General features: G+C 54.2%; 2 protein-coding genes across 4 annotated transcripts in view; one reads left to right on the forward strand and one right to left on the reverse strand.

The window, feature by feature from the left end:
* The window catches only part of MAP4K3 (mitogen-activated protein kinase kinase kinase kinase 3), a 138,332-nt gene extending 136,031 nt beyond the window's left edge, over nucleotides 1-2,301 (reverse strand). The window contains exon 1 of one of the 3 annotated variants that reach the window (XR_007774138.1): nucleotides 2,099-2,301. Coding sequence is in view for 2 of the 3 variants with exons in the window: in XM_050951562.1 (XP_050807519.1) it covers nucleotides 2,099-2,200 (102 nt within the window). In the remaining variant the exon portion in view is untranslated. The remainder of the gene's footprint in view (nucleotides 1-2,098) is intronic. The other 2 variants (XM_050951562.1, XM_050951563.1) reach the window with 2 other exon arrangements.
* Nucleotides 2,302-5,207: 2,906 nt separating this feature from the next.
* On the forward strand, nucleotides 5,208-20,919 carry TMEM178A (transmembrane protein 178A). The gene is made up of 4 exons (XM_050950277.1): nucleotides 5,208-5,604; nucleotides 16,319-16,432; nucleotides 17,820-17,957; nucleotides 19,855-20,919. Exons 1-4 carry the CDS (start codon nucleotides 5,208-5,210, stop codon nucleotides 20,094-20,096), a joined length of 891 nt encoding a protein of 296 aa, XP_050806234.1. The 3' UTR covers nucleotides 20,097-20,919.
* Nucleotides 20,920-21,478: the final 559 nt, after the last annotated feature.

Below are 21,478 nucleotides of genomic sequence, written 5' to 3' on the forward strand. Positions count from 1 at the left end.
TTCACACCCCTGAGCACGAAAGTTGCAGCGCTGTAAAGTGCCAGTGTAGCCAAGCCCTAAGAGGAGGATAGCCATGTCTGTCCAGGCACCCCTGATTGACCTCACGAGGTCTGTCAGCTAAGCGGCACCCTGGCAGGCAGGAGCTGTGGACGGAGCCCCAGACAGGCAGCGAGCTGAGACACTCACTCCGCTGCCAGTCTGGGGCTCCATCCGCCAACCCGTTGGTTCCGATCATTGAGGCAGGCAGTAGGCTGAGTGAGTCCAGTGGACGGGACCCCGGAAAAAAGGCACGAAACGATTGTCTACCATTGCTTTCATGGATCAGGGGGAGCTCAACACAGAATTTCAATGGGCAGTGGAGACTGCGGGAACTGTGGGATAGCTACCCACAATGCAATGCTCCAAAAGTCGACACTGGCCTCGGTACTGTGGATGCACTCCGCCGAGTTAATGGTCTTAAGTGGGGACACATATAATCAACTGTATAAAATAGATTTCTAAACAATCAACTTCTATAAATTTGACCTAATTTCATAGTGTAGACATACCCTCATAATGAGCTCCAAAAAGTTTTAATAACATCTTATATTTTAAGTGATAGACCTTTTTTCCTTTCACAAGCTCTCTCCTAGGTATGAGCAATTCAAAACAGCTTAGTTTGAGCTGCTCAGGTTTTTTCACACACTCTGTGCTGACCTGATCTACCCATTTCCAGTTCAATTTGACTTTTCTTTAAAACTTCAGAGAATGCAATATGTGGCTTTAAATTGAAATGTGGTGAAAGCTTAATATATTCTCTTAAAAATTACTGTACATATGTTCAGAGGTTATTAATGCAGTCCTACATATGCTACTGTGCTCATATCCTACTTGGTTGTGTTACCCTTTTTCTTGTTACTTGTTTTCTGGTGCATTTGTTTGAACAAAAATGTGATGCTGACATATTAATGTAGCTGAAGCCTGACTGAAATGAGCAATTAACACCTGAAGGGAAGTCTCATTTCTTGGAGGACAGAATTAGGGAGGTAAACAGAACATTGGGTTTAAAAAGAATGTCTGAGCCAACTAAGATAAGAGGGAGAACATCTAGGGAGCCATTTACTAACAATGGACAAGGTAAGTTAGACATTTAGAAATTATGTAAAGATCAGGTTGTACATAAACAGCACATAGACAGAGCATGCTGTACAGAGTCCTGCAAAGTGACCAAGACTATCCAAAAATGTATTATCTAAGGAATAGTAAATGCAATGAGACAGGTAAATGTATATGAAGGGAAAGTGCTTCTGTGTAAGTTTTGATTGTGGTATGCTCTAGACTAGGGGTAGTCAATTATTTTTTTTCAAGGTACAACTTTCTTGGTCAAGGTAATCAAGGTCTAGACTCCAGTGAAAATAATAAATAATAATAATAATAAAGTAAATAAATAAAAAGATTTCAGGGTTCATACAAGTGTCCAGATTTGGCCCCCAGTCTGCCTATTGACTACTCCGTTCTAGACCCACTCCTAAGCTTCAGTCTGATCAACTCAGCATAGCTTTGTTGTATACCAAATAAAGGAACCTGAGTGACAAAATCTGAAGTCGAATTGTTTTCTTGGATCCCAGAGACCTGGGCAAAGTGTTTGCCCAGACCCGAACAAGCTGTTCTGGATAAACTGAGGGGGATCCAAACATGTACATGTATATTCCCACCGGAACTGTTTCCTCACTAACTCACGTTTAAGGCAGCGGGCTTGTTACAAGCCCATGACAAAGATGTTGGGAAGTTATCCTGGGCCCCTCCCAGCCTAGGCTCTGACAGGGCGGTGAGAGTGACCAGACTGGCAGCGGAAACCCAGCCAGCCTGGGCTCTGCCACTGGACACGGCCCCGTCTGTCGCTGTGCGGGGCTATGCCAGGGGCTGCTCCCCCGCCGAGGAGGGAGGATGGGAGAGGCTCTGGGGGCAGGGCCCCGTGACAGGAGCCAGGCCCCCTGCAGAGCCTCCCCAGGCAGGGACCCCAGCCCTGCGGCCACCCAGAGGGGGGCTCAGCCAGGCGGGAGGGGGCGCCCGGCGGCTGACAGGCGCTGCCCGCTGCGGGGCCTGCCTCGGTCGCTACCTTGTAGACGTCGCCGTAAGTGCCGCTACCGATGCGCTGGATGAGCTCGAAGTCCTCCTGCGGGTTCCGCCGGGAGAGGTCGCGCACCCGCCCAACGCTCATGGCGCCGCCGAGGCTGGGGGCCCCGCTCGGTCACCGCAGGGGCCGGCTGGGGGAGGGGGACGGGGACCCCGAGGAGCGATCACCGCCGCCCCCCGGCCTGCTCAGCCAACATGGCGCACTAAGTGACACCGTGCGCATGCGCCCGCTCGCGCGCCTCTGGCCCCCGCGACCAGAGACACGGGGCGGGGGCGCTACGGCCCAGCGCGCGCATGGGGCGGGGCGAGGAGAGCGGTGCGCGCCCTGAACTCAGCGGCTCAGTCCCGCCCCTGGTGCCCACGTGTCTCCCAGCTGGCGGCTGGCGAGCTCTCAGCAGGAGCGGGGCGAGCCTGGGGCTGGGGCTCCCTAGTGCTGCCCACGTCTAGTAACTGAGAAACCAACACGCAAGCCTGGGGTCAGTCCGCTCTCCATTCCCCGGGCTGCCCTGACTCACTCCCAACCCCCGGCCACACCAACCCCCAACTCAACACGGCCTCGTCCTGTTCCCCGGGCCACACCGACCCCCGTCCACTCCCAACAACAGCCCGTCCTAGTCATTGCCTCAGGTTGCACTAACCCCATCCCCTACACCCAACAAGGTCCTGTTCTGCTCATTGCCGCCTACCAGGCTGACCCTACAACCAACAAAAGACCCCATCCCACTCATCCCAGGCTGTACTGGTCCTCCCCTTGCCAATCCAATCTGTGCTGGGCCCTGTGTCCAGCAACATCCCATCCCTTTTCACTGGCCTTGCCTGCGGCAGTTTCATTCTGCCCCCACTCACTCTCCTGGGCAGTTGACCCCTAAACCCACCAAGACTCTATCCCCCTCAAACAGCCTGGGTTGCTCTGCCCCAGGCCTGGTCTACACTACAGAAATAGGTCAATGTAAACTGCCTTGTATCAACCTAACTTTGGAAGTGTCTACACTTAAATGTAGCTCCTACCAGTGTAACCACTTCGCTACGCCAACATAATAATTGCACCTCCGCAAGCAGCGAAGAGTCAAGGTCAATGTAGTTAGGTCAATGCATTGTCTGTTTTCCACTGTGTTACTTACATTGACTGTTACTGGCTTTCAGGAGCCATCCCACAATGCCCCACACTGACAGTACAATCGATACAAGCCCCCTTGTTGAGGAAGCACACCACTGACACAAGGAGCAAAATGTAGATATGCATGAACAATGTAATTATTGTGGTGGCTGCATGCTGATGTAAGTTAGGTTGTCTTAATTTTGTAGTGTAGACATGGCCCCAGTATACAGCACTCAGTATTACATCAGCAAGCACAGTGGTTCTCAAACTTCTGTACCGGTGACCCCTTTCACACAGCAAGCCTCTAAGTGCGATCCCCCTTATAAATTAAAAACACTTTTTAATATATTTAACACCATTACCAATACTGGAGGCAAAGTGGGGTTTGGGGCGGAGGCTGACAGCTTACGACCCCCCATGTAATAACCTTGTGACCCCTGCGGGGTCACAACCCCCAATTTGAGAACCCCTGAGCAAGCATAACTGATCCCAGCCACACTCAGACCCTGTGAAATTTGGTAGCATGGAACAGCCCAGCAAGACTACCTGTACTTCTTTCCCCAGTTCTATTTATACCACAGCAGTTTGTGGGCACAACGTTAAACACTGCAGCTCTCCAGTCACCTGTAGAGTTTCCCAAGACAAACAGGAGCTGGGACCAGAATTAAAAGGGAGAAAAGAAGTAGGAAAAAAAAACAAACTATGATCCCTGTGACTCCCCTTTCCCAACCCCTGCTGTAAGCATCCTTCACACATGGATGAGAAAGACCCTGTGACTCCCCCCATAGTTGTGAGTGTCCTCACACATTTATAGGGAGGACCCTATGGCTCACCCCAGCTATAAGCGCCCCTCACACATTCATGCATGGGATGTGTCAAGCTGTCTGGAGTGGCTCATGAGCATGAGTACCAACCTTAGGGCAGACTATTAAAGAGTAGGGCACAAATCCTAAATTGGCTGTAAGTTCTATATTAAGATTCACCAAGTGTGAACTCTTCAGGCATTACAACAACCTCAACACAGAGTCACAGACAGTCTGCATGAGAACTCCAGTCTGTCTTGCTACCCAGATAAGCTTGCCATTACAATACACGGTCCGTTACACCAAAAATCACAACAATACTCAGGTTACTTCCAGTCCCATTACCCCGGGTCAATGCACTTTAGATCCTACACCAAAGACACTTGTAGCCACTCCTATAATAAATTAACTAAAGATTTATGAATTAGGAAAAATAAATAAGAGTTATTTACAAAGTTAAAGCAAGTAAACATACCACACAAATTATTTGCAATCTTAGATTCCAAAATGTCATAGAAGCTGCGGTAATATGCAAGCTGTATGTCCTCTAGGGCTAACCCAAGCTGAACATCCAGGGATCCCTTGCTTACGCTTAGAAGTCTTGCCCTCTCCCTGAAGTCCAGGCTGCATGGGGATACCATTTTTTTCTTATCAGAGGGGTAGCCGTGTTAGTCTGGATCTGTAAAAGCAGCGAAGAGTCCTGTGGCACCTTATAGATTGACAGACTATTGGAACATGAGCTTTCCTGGGTGAATCCACTTAGCTGGATGCATGCAAGCCTTTTACTGATGCCTGAATGTGCCATTAACTTGTCCAATTTGCATCTTCATGTCAGGGATTTTTATTCTGTTCCCCCAGAGCTCAAGCTGATGGGATGAGTTTCTATGCACCGTTCCTCTTCATGGGTGTGGGGGGAAGCAATCACGGGTGGGGGTCCCAGTGACTCCACTCCTGACACACCCACGGGTGGAGGGACCCTGTGACTCCGCCCCTCAGGCAGCCACGGGTGGGGGGACCCTGGGGCTGCTCCGGCCCCGGAACCGGGGCGGGCCCATGAGGGCTCCGGGCAGGGGGCGGCGCGGGGGGCCGGTGCGGGGCGGAGCCGGGCTCGGAGGGAGCAGCCCGGCTCCCCCTGGCGGCCGCGCGGGGGCCGGTGCGGCGGCGCCGCTGTCCTTTGTGCTGCAGCCGGCATGTGGCCGGGCTGTGGCGGCGTGCGGGCGGCGGGCGGCGCCATGGGGCGGAGGCGGGCGCTGGTCAGCGCGCTCAGCCTGTGCCTCAGCCTCTGCGCCCTGGGGCTGCTGCTCACCGCCCTCCTCACCGACCACTGGTACGAGACCGACCCCCGGCGGCACCGCGCCGGCTGCGAGCGCCGCGCCCCGCGCCCCCGCCTGCCCACCTTGCCCCTGCGCCGCCGCCTGCCCCGCCGCGCCGGGCCGCCCGCCTCCGGCCCGGAGCCCGCTCGCTGGCCGGGGCTGGGCGTCCTGCGGTCCGGCTGCGCCCGCCCGCTCTTCGCCACCCACGCCGGCCTGTGGAGGAAATGCTACTGCCTGGGCATCGACCCGCACCTGGACAGCCTGGTGGAGAGAGGTGAGGGAGCGCGGCACGGGGCACGGGGCAGCCTCTGTGCGGGCACTGTGCGCTTGGCACCCCCCCGCCACCCCCCGCACGGCCAGTGTGTGCCCGGGACCCTCCCCACCCCCCGCACGGCCAGTGTGTGCCCGGGACCCCCCCCCCCCGCCACCCCCTGCACGGCCAGTGTGTGCCCGGGACCCCCCCCCCCGCCACCCCCTGCACGGCCAGTGTGCGCCTGGCACCCCCCCGCCACCCCCCGCACGGCCAGTGTGTGCCCGGCACACCCCCCGCCACCGCCTGCACGGCCAGTGTGTGCCCGGGACCCCCACTGCCACCCCCTGCACGGCCAGTGTGTGCCCGCCACCCCCCGCACGGCCAGTGTGTGCCCGGGACCCCCCCCGCCACCCCCCACACGGCCAGTGTGTGCCCGGGACCCCCCCCGCCACCGCCTGCACGGCCATGTGTGCCCGGGACCCCCACTGCCACCCCCCGCATGGCCATGTGTGCCCGGGACCCCCCGCACGGCCATGTGTGCCCGAGACCCCCCGCACGGCCAGTGTGTGCCCGGGACCCCCCCCGCCACCCCCTGCACGGCCATGTGTGCCCGGGACCCCCCGCACGGCCATGTGTGCCCGAGACCCCCCCCCGCCACCCCCCCGCACGGCGAGTGTGTGCCCGGCACCCCACCGCCACCCCCTGCACGGCCAGTGTGTGCCCGGGACCCCCCGCACGGCCAGTGTGTGCCCGGGACCCTCCCCACCCCCCACACGGCCAGTGTGTGCCCGGGACCCTCCCCACCCCCCGCACGGCCAGTGTGTGCCCGGGACCCCCCCCGCCACCGCCTGCACGGCCATGTGTGCCCGGGACCCCCCCCCGCCACCTCCCGCACGGCCAGTGTGTGCCCGGCACCCTCCCCACCCCCCGCACGGCCAGTGTGTGCCCGGGACCCCCCCCCCGCCACCCCCCGCACGGCCAGTGTGTGCCCGGGACCCCCCCCGCCACCCCCCGCACGGCCAGTGTGTGCCCGGGACCCCCCGCACGGCCATGTGTGCCCGGGACCCCCCGCACGGCCAGTGTGTGCCCGGGACCCCCCCCCGCCACCCCCTGCACGGCCATGTGTGCCCGGGACCCCCCCGCACGGCCATGTGTGCCCGAGACCCCCCCCCGCCACCCCCCCGCACGGCCAGTGTGTGCCCGGCACCCCACCGCCACCCACCGCCACCCCCCGCACGGCCAGTGTGTGCCCGGGACCCCCATACGGCCATTGTGTGCCCGGGACCCTCCCCACCCCCCGCACGGCCAGTGTGTGCCCGGGACCCTCCCCACCCCCTGCACGGCCAGTGTGTGCCCGGCACCCCCACCGCCACCCCCTGCACGGCCAGTGTGTGCCCGGCACCCCCACCGCCACCCCCTGCACGGCCAGTGTGTGCCTAGTATCCCATCGCCACCTGCACGGCCAGTGTGCGCCCGGCACCCCCCCGCCACCCCCTGCACGGCCAGTGTGTGCCCGGGACCCTCCCCACCCCCCGCACTGCCAGTGTGTGCCCGGCACCCCCACACGGCCACTGTGCGCCTGGCACCCCACCGCCACCCCCTGCACAGCCAGTGTGTGCCCGGGACCCCCACCGCCACCCCCTGCACGGCCAGTGTGTGCCTAGTATCCCATCGCCACCTGCACGGCCAGTGTGCGCCCGGCACCCCCCCGCCACCCCCTGCACGGCCAGTGTGTGCCCGGCACCCCCACCGCCACCCCCCGCACGGCCAGTGTGTGCCCGGGACCCTCCCCACCCCCCGCACGGCCAGTGTGTGCCCGGCACCCCCCCCCGCTACCCCCTGCACGGCCAGTGTGTGCCCGGGACCCTCCCCACCCCCCGCACTGCCAGTGTGTGCCCGGCACCCCCACACGGCCACTGTGCGCCTGGCACCCCACCGCCACCCCCTGCACAGCCTGTGTGTGCCCGGGACCCCCACCGCCACCCCCTGCACGGCCAGTGTGTGCCTAGTATCCCATCGCCACCTGCACGGCCAGTGTGCGCCCGGCACCCCCCCGCCACCCCCTGCACGGCCAGTGTGTGCCCGGCACCCCCACCGCCACCCCCCGCACGGCCAGTGTGTGCCCGGGACCCTCCCCACCCCCCCGCACGGCCAGTGTGTGCCCGGCACCCCCCCCCGCTACCCCCTGCACGGCCAGTGTGTGCCCGGGACCCTCCCCACCCCCCGCACTGCCAGTGTGTGCCCGGCACCCCCACACGGCCACTGTGCGCCTGGCACCCCACCGCCACCCCCTGCACGGCCAGTGTGTGCCCGGGACCCCCACCGCCACCCCCTGCACGGCCAGTGTGTGCCCGGGACCCTCCCCACCCCCCGCACGGCCAGTGTGTGCCCGGGACCCTCCCCACCCCCCGCACGGCCAGTGTGTGCCCGGCACCCCCCCCCCCGCCACCTGCACGGCCAGTGTGTGCCCAGCACCCCCCCCCCGCCACCTGCACGGCCAGTGTGTGCCCGGCACCCCCCCCCCCGCCACCTGCACGGCCAGTGTGTGCCCGGCACCCTCCCCACCCCCTGCACGGCCAGTGTGTGCCTAGTACCCCATCGCCACCTGCACGGCCAGTGTGTGCCCGGGACCCCCCCCCCGCCACCCCCCGCACGGCCAGTGTGTGCCTGGGACCCCCCCCCCCGCCACCCCCTGCACGGCCAGTGTGTGCCCGGGACCCTCCCCACCCCCTGCACGGCCAGTGTGTGCCCGGCACCCCCTCCCCGCCACCTGCACGGCCAGTGTGTGCCCGGGACCCCCACTGCCACGCGCACGGCCAGTGTGTGCCCGGCACCCCCCCCCGCCACCCCCTGCACGGCCAGTGTGTGCCCGGGACCCCCACTGCCACCCCCCGCACGGCCAGTGTGTGCCCGGCACCCCCCCCCCGCCACCCCCTGCACGGCCAGTGTGTGCCCGGGACCCTCCCCACCCCCTGCATGGCCAGTGTGTGCCCGGGACCCCCACCGCCACCCCCCACACGGCCAGTGTGTGCCCGGGACCCCCACCGCCACCCCCCACACGGCCAGTGTGTGCCCGGGACCCCACCGCCACCTGCACGGCCAGTGTGTGCCCGGCACCCCCCCTCGCCACCCCCTGCACGGCCAGTGTGTGCCCGGCACCCCCACCGCCACCCCCTGCACGGCCAGTGTGTGCCCGGGACCCCCACCGCCACCCCCCGCACGGCCAGTGTGTTCCCGGCACCCCCACCGCCACCCTCACGGCCAGTGTGTTCCCGGCACCCCCACCGCCACCCGCACGGCCAGTGTGTGCCCGGGACCCCACCGCCACACCCTGCACGGCCAGTGTGTGCCCGGGACCCCACCGCCACCCCCCGCACGGCCAGTGTGTGCCCGGGACCCCCCCCGCCACCCCCTGCACAGCCAGTGTGTGCCCGGCACCCCCACCGCCACCCCCTGCAAGGCCAGTGTGTGCCCGGGACCCCACCGCCACACCCCGCACGGCCAGTGTGTGCCCGGGACCCCACCGCCACCTGCACGGCCAGTGTGTGCCCGGGACCCCACCGCCACCTGCACGGCCAGTGTGTTCCCGGCACCCCCACCGCCACCCGCACGGCCAGTGTGTTCCCGGGACCCCACCGCCACCCCCTGCACGGCCAGTGTGTGCCCGGGACCCCCACCGCCACCCCCTGCACGGCCAGTGTGTGCCCGGCATCCCCTGCACGGCCACTGTGCGCCTGGCACCCCACCACAACCCCCCGCACGGCCAGTGTGTGCCCGGGACCCTCCCCACCCACCGCACGGACAGTGTGTGCCCGGGACCCCCACCGCCACCCCCTGCACGGCCAGTGTGTGCCCGGGACTCCCACACGGCCACTGTGCGCCTGGCACCCCACCGCCACCCCCTGCATGGCCAGTGTGTGCCCGGGACCCTCCCCACCCCCTGCACGGCCACTGTGTGCCTAGTACCCCATCGCCACCTGCACGGCCAGTGTGTGCCCGGCACCCCACCGCCACCCCCTGCACAGCCAGTGTGTGCCTGGCACCGCCACCCCCTGCACGGCCACTGTGCGCCTGGCACAACACCGCCACCCCCTGCACGGCCAGTATGTGCCTTGCACCCCTTGCACGGCCAGTGTATGCCCGGCACTCCCACCGCCACCCCCTGCACAGCCAGTGTGTGCCTGGCACCGCCACCCCCTGCACGGCCAGTGTGCGCCTGGCACAACACTGCCACCCCTTGCACGGCCACTGTGCACTCGCTACCTCCTGCACGGCCACTGTGCACCCGCTACCTCCTGCATGGCCAGTGTGCACCCATTACCCCCTGCACGGCCAGTGTGTGCCTGGCACCCCACTCCCACCCCCTGCATGGCCAGTGTGTGCCTGGCACCCCCTGCACAGCCACTGTGTGCCCGGCACCCCCAACACTGCCCTCTGCACAGTGTGTGCCCAGCACCCCAACACCACTCCCCTGCATGGCCACTGTGCACCCGGCACCCCCTCTACACACACACGGCCACTGTGCGCTTGGCACCCCCTGCACGGCTAGTGTGCGCCTGGCACCCCCTGCACGGCTACTGTGCGCCTGGCACTCCCATCCCCACCCCCTGCATGGCCTCTGTGCGCCTGGCACCCCCAACACCACCCCCCTGCATGGCCACTGTGCACCCGGCACCCCCTGCATGGCCACTGTGCGCCTGGCACCCCCACCGCCACCCCCCGCACAGTCACTGTGTGCCTGGCACCCCCAACACTACCCCGTGCACAGCCAGTATGCACCCAGCACCCCGAACACTACCCCCTGCACAGCCAGTGTGTGCCTGGCACCCCCAACACTATCACACTGTGCCATCACTGCCCAGGCACTATGTGCATCCAAATACCATGTATCCCCTGATCTAGCAACGCATTGGCACTGTGCACCCTTAATGCACCATGCACCCACATCCCCTATGCATGGGTACTATGGATTATGCACCCCTTAATAAACTATGCACCTCCTTACCCACCAATGCACATGCACCTTGCATTCTCTCACCCACCAGTACACAGGCATGGTGCACTATGCACCCCCATCATCCCTCAGTGCATGGGAACCGTGCAGTCCCCAATGTGTCATACACCTATCTTACTCTTTAAAGCACAAGAACTTCTCCTAGTACATGTGCACCATGTGCCCCGTAATGCACCATGCATCTCTTCGCTCTCCCAGTGCATCAGGTACTCCACTCATGCACAGGGTCCACATACCTCCTCTTCTCCCATGCACAGGTACCATGCATTCCAGTTACCCCAGTGCACAGGAACCATGCACACCTTTATATCAGTACATGGGCACCATGCACCTCACTTCCTCCCGCAGTGCATGGGTACTGTACACTCCCAGGTGCAAAGGAACCATGTAACAGCTTGCATTCCCCCCACAATGCACTTTCAGATACTAAGGCACTACTCTTGCTCTTCAGTCCTCCCCCATACACAGGCACTGTAATTCCTTTCTCCATCTCCAGTACTGGGACTCCAGTGCACTCAGCTCCCACAGTGCACCCACACCGGGTATCCCTTTCTCTCCCTCCAGTGTGGGGGCACCATGCACTCCTCTTCTCCTCTCCCAACCCCAAAATATACAGGGAGTAGGCTCCCCTTCTACAGACCCTTTTGCCTCTCCTTCCTGTTCCCTCTTACATGCTGGCACCATATATGCTCTTTTTACCACCAATGAGCATACTCTCATGCTAGCCAGGCCCACATGTGGGGAGACAGTGTGTGACACACACTCAGGATGAAACACACAACAATTATTCGTGCAAGCAACTTAAATTGCAATAGGACTCCTTCCTTTTCTGTACATGCCTCTTCCCATAACCTCGTCCTTATGGTTCTTTATTTCTGATGTTAATAATTTTCAGTAATGACAGTGAAGGGCACCAGCTTTGCATGGGATAAAGTTATTTTTCAGCCTGCAGTGAATGACATGCTTCAAAATGAGGAATGTTTGAGAGGTTGTGCCAACAAATAAAATGGCACCATATGCTCGGCTTCCCCTCCACTGCCACAAATGCACTGGCACTAGCCACCCTCTCACCTCCTCCCCCTCAGTCTGGGGTGTGTGTGTGTGTGTGTCGGGCGAGAGGGAGGATACATGGGCATAGAGTATTGTCTGAGTGTTGATGAGTGATAATGAAGGCTATGTTTTAGTCACAGGTATTTTTAGTAAAAGTCACGGATTTAGTAAAAGTCATTGGCTACCAATGCTTTATGTGCAGGAGTCGTTGGCCACTACCTACAGTAGCTGCTCTTCTACTGCTCCCACAGTTATGCTGCTGTCAGGGGCGGCTCCAGGCACCAGCACGCCAAGCGCGTGCCTGGGGCGACAAGCCACGGGGAGCGCTCTGCCGGTCGCCGCGAGGGCGTCAGGCAGGTTGCCTTTGGTGGTATGCCTGCAGAGGGTCCGCTGGTCCCGTGGCTTCAGCAGACCTCCCGCAGGCTGCCGCCGAATCCGCGGGACCAAGGACCTCCCGCAGGCAAGCTGCCAAAGGCAGCCTGCCTGCCGTGCTTGGGGTGGCAAAATACCTAGAGCCACTCCTGGCTGCTGTGTACGTCTGAGTATATGCTGTCTAATATTAAGCAGGCCATTTTTTGTTACTTTTCTGTGTACCTGAAGCTGCCTTCAATGGCCTCCTGTACATCTCCTCTTTGTGTAAGAATCTGCACTGGTCCTCTAGTAGAACCTCTGTTCCTCCTTAATGAAAAAGAGAAATGTAGCCCAGATAATAACACCTCTGTCCCTTCAGAAATTAAAAGGAATAGTCAACAGACATTTGCATCATTTGTCACCCCAATCTGAGATGTGACTTTTCTGCTTCCTCCCTTTATTGTCATCTGTTAAATTAGACCTTTGGAGAACAGCCAAGCCTTATGTCACATAGACATGGGCTAATGTTCTTCTTTAGTACATACTGGGAAACAAAGATAAGGTATTTGTTTTATGTTGCAGCAATAGATTAAACATTTTCAAACTACACATATTGACGTAATGCAGGTTTTTGATTTGGTTGGTTAGTTTTTTTGGTTTTCCTAATATTTAACTTTGATATTATATAAGTAGATAATAAACCTTTTAATTACAGCAAGAAATAACGTGTAATACACTATTTCATGCTCAAAAGGGTGGGAGGCATCACTTTATCTTCTGTAGCCACTTGTGTAGAGGAACAGGATAGTTATATTGTTAACATTACATGCAGTGAATGTTGCACAAAATATCTGTAACTTAATGAAACATTTCAGAGATGTGCCTCGGAAGACACAAAATGTCATTTACCAGAGTGGCCTGAGAATAAGGTAAATAGCTTTCATTATGGCAACGAAGATGCACATTTAAGTGCTGCAATTCATACCATCTTAAGCCAAGCAATACACTTGCAAATGAGTAGAGAAATGCAAAAATAGATATTGCTTTAAGTGTTCTTATGCTTATACTCAGCAGACTCATTGTGACATTTCATTGCTTGTGCCTTTAGGGATAACATTTTGGATTTGGAGTCAGCTACACCCTAGAGCACATGCAAATATCTTCCCTGGGATGGAGGTTGTATTTTCAGGGCCAGCCCTGCTTATAACCCATTCCCCATGCTTCTGTTTATAACCAAAATGACATTTTGTTCTCTGCAGCCAACATTCTTGGCTTCTGATTAAAGTCCAAGGGCCAGCTCAGCTGGTGTAAATTGGCATCCCTCCATTGACTTCAGTGAAAATATGAAGATTTACACCAGCTGAGGATCCATCTCAAAATGTCCCAGAGAGTAGCTTTCAATATTAATATGTACAATCACAAAGGCCCTGCATTTCCTCTCACTCTCCAGTTTTACACTGGTGTGTCCATCCCATTAACTCTTGACTAGCATGAGAGGATCTTTTATCGATATTCCCATAGAGATGAACTCTAACCTAAGCATGTAATCATTGTGTCTGCAGACAGGTAACTTTTTCCTTTCCAGAAACATCACCGCTCTCTCAGGCATAGGCCTCTTTCCTGAGACTCATATTAACTGTGATAGGCCTTGTCTACACTGCCACTTTACAGCGCTGAAACGTTCTCACTCAGGGGTGTGAAAAAACACCTCCCTGAGTTGATGTAAGTTTCAGTGCTGTAACGCGCCACTGTAGACAGTGCATCAGTGCTGGGAGCTATTCCCCTCTCTCCCAGTGCTGGTGCCGCAACTACACAGCCACCTGAAAGCACTGCCATACCTTTAGTAACAAATGCATTTACAGTTGCTTACCTCTTCAGAAAAAAACACCTTCACTTTTGCAGCATAGTTAAATTCAGATCACAACCTTGCAGCCCATTATTTTTCATATGCTGTCTCCTTTTAGTTAAAAGGGTTTAATCTGTTTTAATAGTAAATTAAACTAAAAGGACTGAGGTCACGTCACCTCACTGGCTAAGTGCTGGTAGAAAGGGTTCATAAGGAAAGTTCCAGATCCTCCAAGGTATTTAGGCACCTGACTCTCAGTGAAACCGATGAGAGTTGGGCCCCCAAACACCTTTGAGGATGCGAGCCAAAGTTCACATATTGGGTTCAGCCATCTCCTTCCTTGACTCCATCTCTCTGCAGCTCTTATGCTTCCAACAATCCAGCACCTTTCCCGCTAGCCTGGCTGTCCTCTGATCTGTCCATGATGCCCTTGGCGAGGGGAGGAGTCTTACTCCGTCCCCTTCCTGGGCAATTCACTTTCAGCTCCTGGTGTAACCAGTTTAGTTTCATTATTATTTATATTGCAATAGTATCTTGAGGCCCCGACCAAGAGCAGGACTCCTTTGTGCTGGACACTGCATGCATACACACAGAGAGTTTGACCCCCTCTCCTCTTGGCATTTGCATTTGAAGTCAGGGCGCATTAGCCCACAGGAACCACAAGTGGGAAATGCACAGAGCCCCTCAAAGAAGAAACACTCCCTGCCCCAAAGAGCTGACAATCTAAATAGACAAGACAGACGCATCTGACCCAGGCCCTGCCCAGGGACAGGCTGCTGCATGTGTCTAGGGCTGAGTCACTGCAGGTGCTGCTTACGGAATGTGTTGGTGAGCTGAACAAGCAGCCCTGGTCCAGCTGCGGGTTTGCCTCACAAATACCACAGAATTGCTCGTGGTTTCTCTGTCACAAAGCCTTTCAGTGACGCTATGCAACCTGTCACAATGACACTGAGCTTAGAGGATAAGGACTGGATCCTGCCAAGTGCTGACTCCAAGCCCCAAGTGAAATCAGTAAGAGCTGACAGCGCTCAGCACCTTGCACGATAAGACCCAAAGAATAGCCTTACAGCTGAGTGTCAGGGCAGTACACTGGGCACTTCAGCTTCCTTGCAATGGAGCTAGATTGCCTTATTGCAAAGCAAACATGGGGTTATCCATATGGGGCCAGGTACTAGCTGTTAAAGCAACAGGCCCTTTTCGGGGGCGCCAGGGAACACCGCCAGTGGCGGATCTTGTAGGCATTTGTTCTACTGAGAGCACAGCCAAACAGGGTGTCTCTGCATGTGCTGTGGGAGCGCCTACAGGAGAAGCAGCTGCTACATACTGTGACGGGGTGCATCATGTTTTCCCACCCATCACGGATTCACAGGATCGGTGCTATGTCCCCAGCTTTGGATCAGTCTCTAGGAGGAACCCCTTCAGTGTGCCAGACCTGTCAGGGTGTCTCCCTTTTCCTCCAGGGTAAGCCACATGGCTTCACTGCCTCCTTAGACTGGACTCTGGGCCTGCAGAACCTCTGCTTCACACCGTGAGCTCCGTTCAGCGAGTCCAGCTGAAACAGATCCCTTTTGGAGACTTGTCCACTCTGCAGGGATTCATGCATTAATTTGACCGTTATTTGCAGCAGCGCTCACCCAGCAAACAGTCGGATTTATTAGTCATCTGGACACAGCATAGGAATTCCTTAGGGTATTATAGAGAACTGAAGGTTAAAGCTCTGGTTAGCCCTGAGCCCAGCCAAGCTGTAGGGAACCCCTTGATTCAAGGTCTCACTCTGTGTCTGACCTCCTTCGTCAGACCCAGGTGAGTCCTGACTCCTTCCAACAGCCAGCACTTATCACCTAACCTCGTACCTTTCCAGTCCTTTGATCTCAAGCTGGGGAATTGTTGTTCTCTAAGGAGAGATGGGGAAGTCCTTATCCAAAAGTCATTGGTTGCTAGTGTCAATGTCTTGTCTGAATCCCGTTGACTTTCAGTGAGATTAGGGCTCCTAACTGCCTACATTTCTTTTGAAAAATGGACTTAAACTCCTAAATCACTTAGGTGCATTTGAAAATTTGATCCCACATTCCTGGGACCTTGTGAGTCTGGGTCCCCTCCAGCGTTTTGTTGGGGGAGAAGGTTGCTTAGGAAATGGCCCCAGAGTGAACGCAGAGCAGCGGGTGGGTAGGTGCACATCCACGCGCATGTGAACTCTCCCAGCCTGAGGAGCTTGCACATCTCTCACTAGTGTCAAGCTTCTGCCATTTATAGGGAGAGGGGGCGTTGGGTGTTCAGAACTGGAAGTGCAGGGTAGAAGCTGTGAGGTAGTCTGTGGGCACGGGGAGAGCAAATGGGGAGAAGGAAGTGTGGACTAATTGTATTAAAAGACAATTTTCAGCCTAGCTGTCAATGTTTAACACAATGTTCTCTGGGGGAACCTGCTTGGTTTTTAGCCTGCAGGTTAATGAAGTCTCTTTCTTCCTTTCCTGAAGGTATTGTTCAGAGATGCACAGCTATCAAATACCACTTCTCCCAGCCAATGCGCTTACGAAACATTCCATTCAACTTAACCAAGACCATCCAGCAAGATGAGTGGCATCTGCTTCGTAAGTACACAAATTGTCAGCTCTCATCTGGGGACGCACAAGTTTCTCCATAATTCTGTCAGTGTTTCACATGAAAAAGCAAGACAACGCGCTGGTCTGTAGATAGGGTTTGCCATGCTGAATCAGACCAGGGCTATGTCTAGTCCAGTAACCTCTCTCTGGCCAGTGGCCAGTATCAGACACTTCAAAGGAAGGCATAAGAAATCCCATAGAAAGCATATATGGAATAACCGACCTACAGGTAAATATCTTCCTAGCCCTCATCCTTTACAAGTTGCCTTATGCCCTGAAACATGGCTGTTTATATCCCTTCTAAATCTTTTTTTTTAATTTTAAATCTCATCTGATGTAGCTTTGGATGTTCTTGTTATTCATATAGTTGGTCCGTCTTTTTTTGATTCCTGGTAAACTCTTGGCCTAAATTATAACTTGTGACAATGAGTTCTGCAGGCTAACTGTGCAATATGTAAAAATGTATTTGTTTTTATCTATTTTAAATTTGGTTGCCTCGCAATTTCATTAGATATCCCTTCATTCTGTGTTATGAGAAAGGGTGAATAGGAACCAACCCCTGGTTTAATTTTTCTGTACTGCTCACTATATTCTATACCTCTGTCAAGTCCCCTCTTATTCCTTTCCTGTCTAAACAATCCCAATCTTTTCATTCTCTCTCTAAAGTTAATTTTTTTTCATGCCCCTAATCCTTCTTGTTGTCTGTCTCTGAACCACTTGTTCTCTAAGGGCTGGTCTACACTATGGGGGGAAATCGATCTAAGATACGCAACTTCAGCTACGAGAGTAATGTAGCTGAAGTCGAAATATCTTAGATCGAATTACCTACCGTCCTCACAGCACGGGATCAATGTCCGTGGCTCCCCATGTCGACTCCACTATCGCCGTTTGGGTTGGTGGAGTTCCGGGATCGATAGGAGCTCGTTCAGGGATCAATATATCGTGTCTAGATGAGACGTGATATATCGATCCCCAAGAAATCGATTGCTGACGTAGCTTGAGATAGGGTGACCAGAACTAGTATTCCAGGTCAGGTTACATCGTTGGTGCAGGTAGTGATATTAGAACATGTTCAGTATTACTTTCTGTTCCATTGCATCTGCATCTAAACATTTTGTTTGCTCTTTTAACCATTTGCTACCCATTTAGGAGGGTTGTGTAGTCAGCTATCCACTCTGGAGTCCACATCTTCTTCCTGAGTGGTTACAATTAATTTAGAACCCAGCTTTGTCTATGAGTGGCTCGAAAGATTCTTCCAATACGCATTACCTTGCATTTGCCAACAGGGTTTGTAAATAGTTCCTTGCCACTCTCTTTTTTGCTCTCAGCAAAAGGGTGGTGTTTAATCTCTGCTCTACTTCTGATATGGAAACAGATTTAAGAAGAATCACGGCTGGTTTTCTGGGCATGGCAGCTGCTGTTCTTCTCTGTGGATGCATTGTAGCGGCAGTCAGTTTCTTCTGGGAGGAAAGCCTCACACAGCACGTGGCAGGCCTCCTATTCCTTATGACAGGTATTGTGCCATCTTTGTGTGCTAATTACAAATGAAGCCCTTGATTAGGTTTCTCTTTGGTAGACTGTGCTTGTTATCCATCAGCAGAGAACACCTTCCTTTGACTAGAACTGACTTTCCACTGCAGCTATTCAGGCAGATGTCAAAAAAGCAGGCAAGATTTTTCTGAATATTGTATGAAAACAGAAAGGGACCATTTGATTTTTTCTTCCAAAAAAGGGAATAAAAAGATTGTCTTTCACGCTGCATACCTGTGCCTGGGAGAAAGAGGAGGTAAGAGCACTCCAGTACAGCGCTTGCACAGACTGCAAACTCTAGGACCAGGCGTGCAGGGGCAAGTGGGCATTGTGCCATTGCTTACTTCCCTGCTTGAGCATGTGGATGGGGAAGAGTGGGCAGAGCGTTGGTCCCTTGCCTTCAGTTTACCAGCCAGCAAACCTGAGACAGCATGGGAGGGTGTCATAATTTGCTGGGAAATGATTTCTTTCCAAAGCAAAGAGGGAGGCTGAGACTAAATTGTGTTTGAGTTACAACGTCTGGCAGGGCTACTCCTGGAGGGGTGCAGTTTACACCCCTTCTTTTGCACAAGACTGGGTCTAAAGGCAAAATCTATCCCTAACTTCATGTTAATGGGGAAGACTAGAGAATAGGGTCCCCTCCCCCCCATTCCTTCTTCTTAACTCTGGCATTAAAACGATGAAGGAGAAGTCTAAATTACAACAAAAGCAGCTGTTATTCAGTTAAGTCAGTGTAACAATTTTATTTTTGTCCAAGTCATTTATAACTTCTTGAAATTTTCACCCCTCAGGTTACTGTTTTCCATCATTGGTCTTTTCCTAAAAATGAACTTTTTGGGGAAGTTTGAGGAAAAGTGTTCAGCTGTTTTTTCAGAGTGAAGGTGAACAGGTGTTATTTGGTTTGTATTATTAAAAAAAAGGTCTTTCAATGTTTTTTGCAAACAGCAAAAATGGCAAAGGATAGGAAAGGTTAAATTCATTGTGGGAAAAGCCCTTAATGAGAAGCAATTATTTTGCCTGGTCTGGGGGAAATTTATATTGGTTAGACCAAATTATAAACCTCTGAAAAGCACATACTGAGCATGTAGATTTTATTTCATCAACTTGTTAATTTTAAGCACCACAGATTTTATTCCATAAATTTGTTAAGTGCAAGCCTAAGGAAAAATGTATTGTGGCTGTATGTGTATAGCTAATTTCACTGCATAATGAAACATCTAGCCCAATAGATTGCTGCCAACCCAGGAGGGACACTCTGGACAGGGAGACTGCTCCTGCAGACAGATGTGGAGTGGCTGAGAGATAAGGAGCTCACTCACATCAGAGCTGTGCTGGGGAAGGCTGGCTGGGGAAGCATGGTTGAGTAAATTACATACATGCCCAGACTAGATTTTGTCAAGTGCATACAAAACTATTGCCTCAGCCAGCCCACCATGGATCTTGTGAGGTGCAGTGGGGCTGCTCTCAGCCATGGATTTTACGGGATGCAAGAAGAGGAGTCTCCAATCTGAATATGTTAAGCAGGCCTCATGAATCCACATGCTCTAAAAGCATTCCCCCGGGGTAACAAGTGCAGCAAACCTTAAACCACTTGTATAAACTGAGAGCTTTTTTCCAACTACAAGAACTTACAGGAGCTACAAGAAGTTACATTAAGTTCATAATTAAAATACAGAGCCAGTGCTCAAAGACTTGTGTAGTCAGATAAGACCCTGAAACATTGTAAATGCCAGCACTAATACCACGTTCTGTCCAAGTAAGAAAACAGCTTTTGCCTAGTCTTTTGATTATATAAACTAGTGTTTAACAGGGACGTGTTTGCTCTTTTATTTATCCCAGGCTGTATAACTCTACTAACCCTGAGAATGTTTTGTTTGCAGGAATATTTTGCACTATTTCTCTGTGCACTTATGCAGCAAGTGTATCATATGATCTAAACCGCCTACCAGCATTCATATATAGGCTTCCTGAAGATGTGGAACATGGATACAGCTGGTCTATATTTTGTGCTTGGTGCAGTTTAGGATTTGTAGTAGCAGCAGGATGTCTTTGCGCTGCTTATCCATTTGTTAGCAGGACCAAGATTATTCATCTAAAATCTGCCAGAAACTCTTCTGTATGACTGCTTCTCAGAAGATGATCTTCTCTACCCTTGTTCAGTGACAGGCAAGCAATATTGTTCAAGGGCTTACCCCCAAAAAAGTGAAAAGAAAGTTACGTTCAGGATTCCATGCACAAATACCTGCTCCTTCAAAATCTACCAGTCGGGAAACAAGAGGAGTTCTGTTCTGCGTTCTAGCTGACTGAAATCAAATAAAGGAAACGCTTTCCCAAGGACAAGAATAGTAGGGATAGCAACTGCTTCAGTCAATATACTGTGTATACATGTGTCTGAAAGGAGATGAGGCTATTCACACAGGACAAGTTAAATGGTTGGGAAAAGCTGGGATGAGAATTTAGGGCTATTTCTATTTTTCAAATGCTTGTAAATAAAGTAACTTATCAGAAGGAAAAAAATCATTGCCAAATGAGTCCAAGTCAGAAAAATATGCTTTTCTTTCTCTAGGATCATGCTTAATACACTTTAATGCAGCTGCTTCTGGATTTGAATTCAGGGGAGGGTTGTTAGGTTTTTGCTGTTGGATAGACCCAGCCTCTTCCCCTATACCCCATATGAATGTTCTTTGTCAAAACAAGAATCCTGCTTGGTTTCATTTCCCTTTGTACTTTATAAGTAACCAAAAACATTTGTTATTTATATAGATGAGAGATTCATTCATTCCCACTGATAGTGTTGGAAGTTATCTCTGTTGTGAAGCTTCAGCATCTTTGTGTTAAACAACAATTCAGTAGTAAAAACACCTCCCTCTGCGAGCACTGTGTTTGTGTTGAGTAGAAGTTAGGGGCTTAGAACTGGGTTCTCTCTTGAAGGTGGTGTAACTCAAAGCTGAATGTGAATCATTACAGCCGGCTTTCTAGTGATAGGGTAGTCACAGATCCAGTCGAGCACCCCTCCTCGTTCTCGCTAGACTGTTGTTAAAAGCAATCCAGCTTCTGGCTCCCAGGTTAAGCCTCCAGACTCTGAACAGAGCTCCTGTCACTGCCCTTGTGAGCACTGCCTCCTCCTTCCCCCTAGAGATGTAAGGATTCTTCATTTGCAACTGCAGCATGAAAGCACAGCACTGCACAATCTCACAAGCCTCCCTCCTTGCCCTCGGGCACTGTTCTGGGCTCAGACTTTTGTGGCCAGTATCAGACACTTCAGACCTCAGCTTCAAATGGGAGATTGTGCATTGCCAGACAACCCAAAGTTGGCTCTTGGTGAGCGCTTCCCCCATCCCACAAGCATCAATGTATATAGGCAACTCCCTCCACAAACTACTGGTGAAGAAACTGTTCCTGTTCCCTTAGGGCAAGTCCTGGAAAGCGGTGTGGCCCCTGTATGAAAGTGAAACCAACTACACCTTCCTTCTCACCAACACTGTATTTATACAGGCTTATCCC

Source organism: Gopherus flavomarginatus, chromosome 4, assembly GCF_025201925.1.
Source record: "Gopherus flavomarginatus isolate rGopFla2 chromosome 4, rGopFla2.mat.asm, whole genome shotgun sequence".
Lineage (NCBI taxonomy): Eukaryota > Metazoa > Chordata > Testudines > Testudinidae > Gopherus > Gopherus flavomarginatus.

What these genes read in the sequence shown, in the direction of transcription:
- TMEM178A (XM_050950277.1), top strand. Translation starts at nt 5,208, where the DNA reads ATGTGGCCGGGCTGTGGCGGCGTGCGGGCGGCGGGCGGCGCCATGGGG. An exon ending in AGATGAGTGGCATCTGCTTC is followed by an intron (nt 16,433 to 17,819) that starts GTAAGTACACAA and finishes ATATGGAAACAG; the next exon opens with ATTTAAGAAGAATCACGGCT. An exon ending in CCTCCTATTCCTTATGACAG is followed by an intron (nt 17,958 to 19,854) that starts GTATTGTGCCAT and finishes TTTTGTTTGCAG; the next exon opens with GAATATTTTGCACTATTTCT.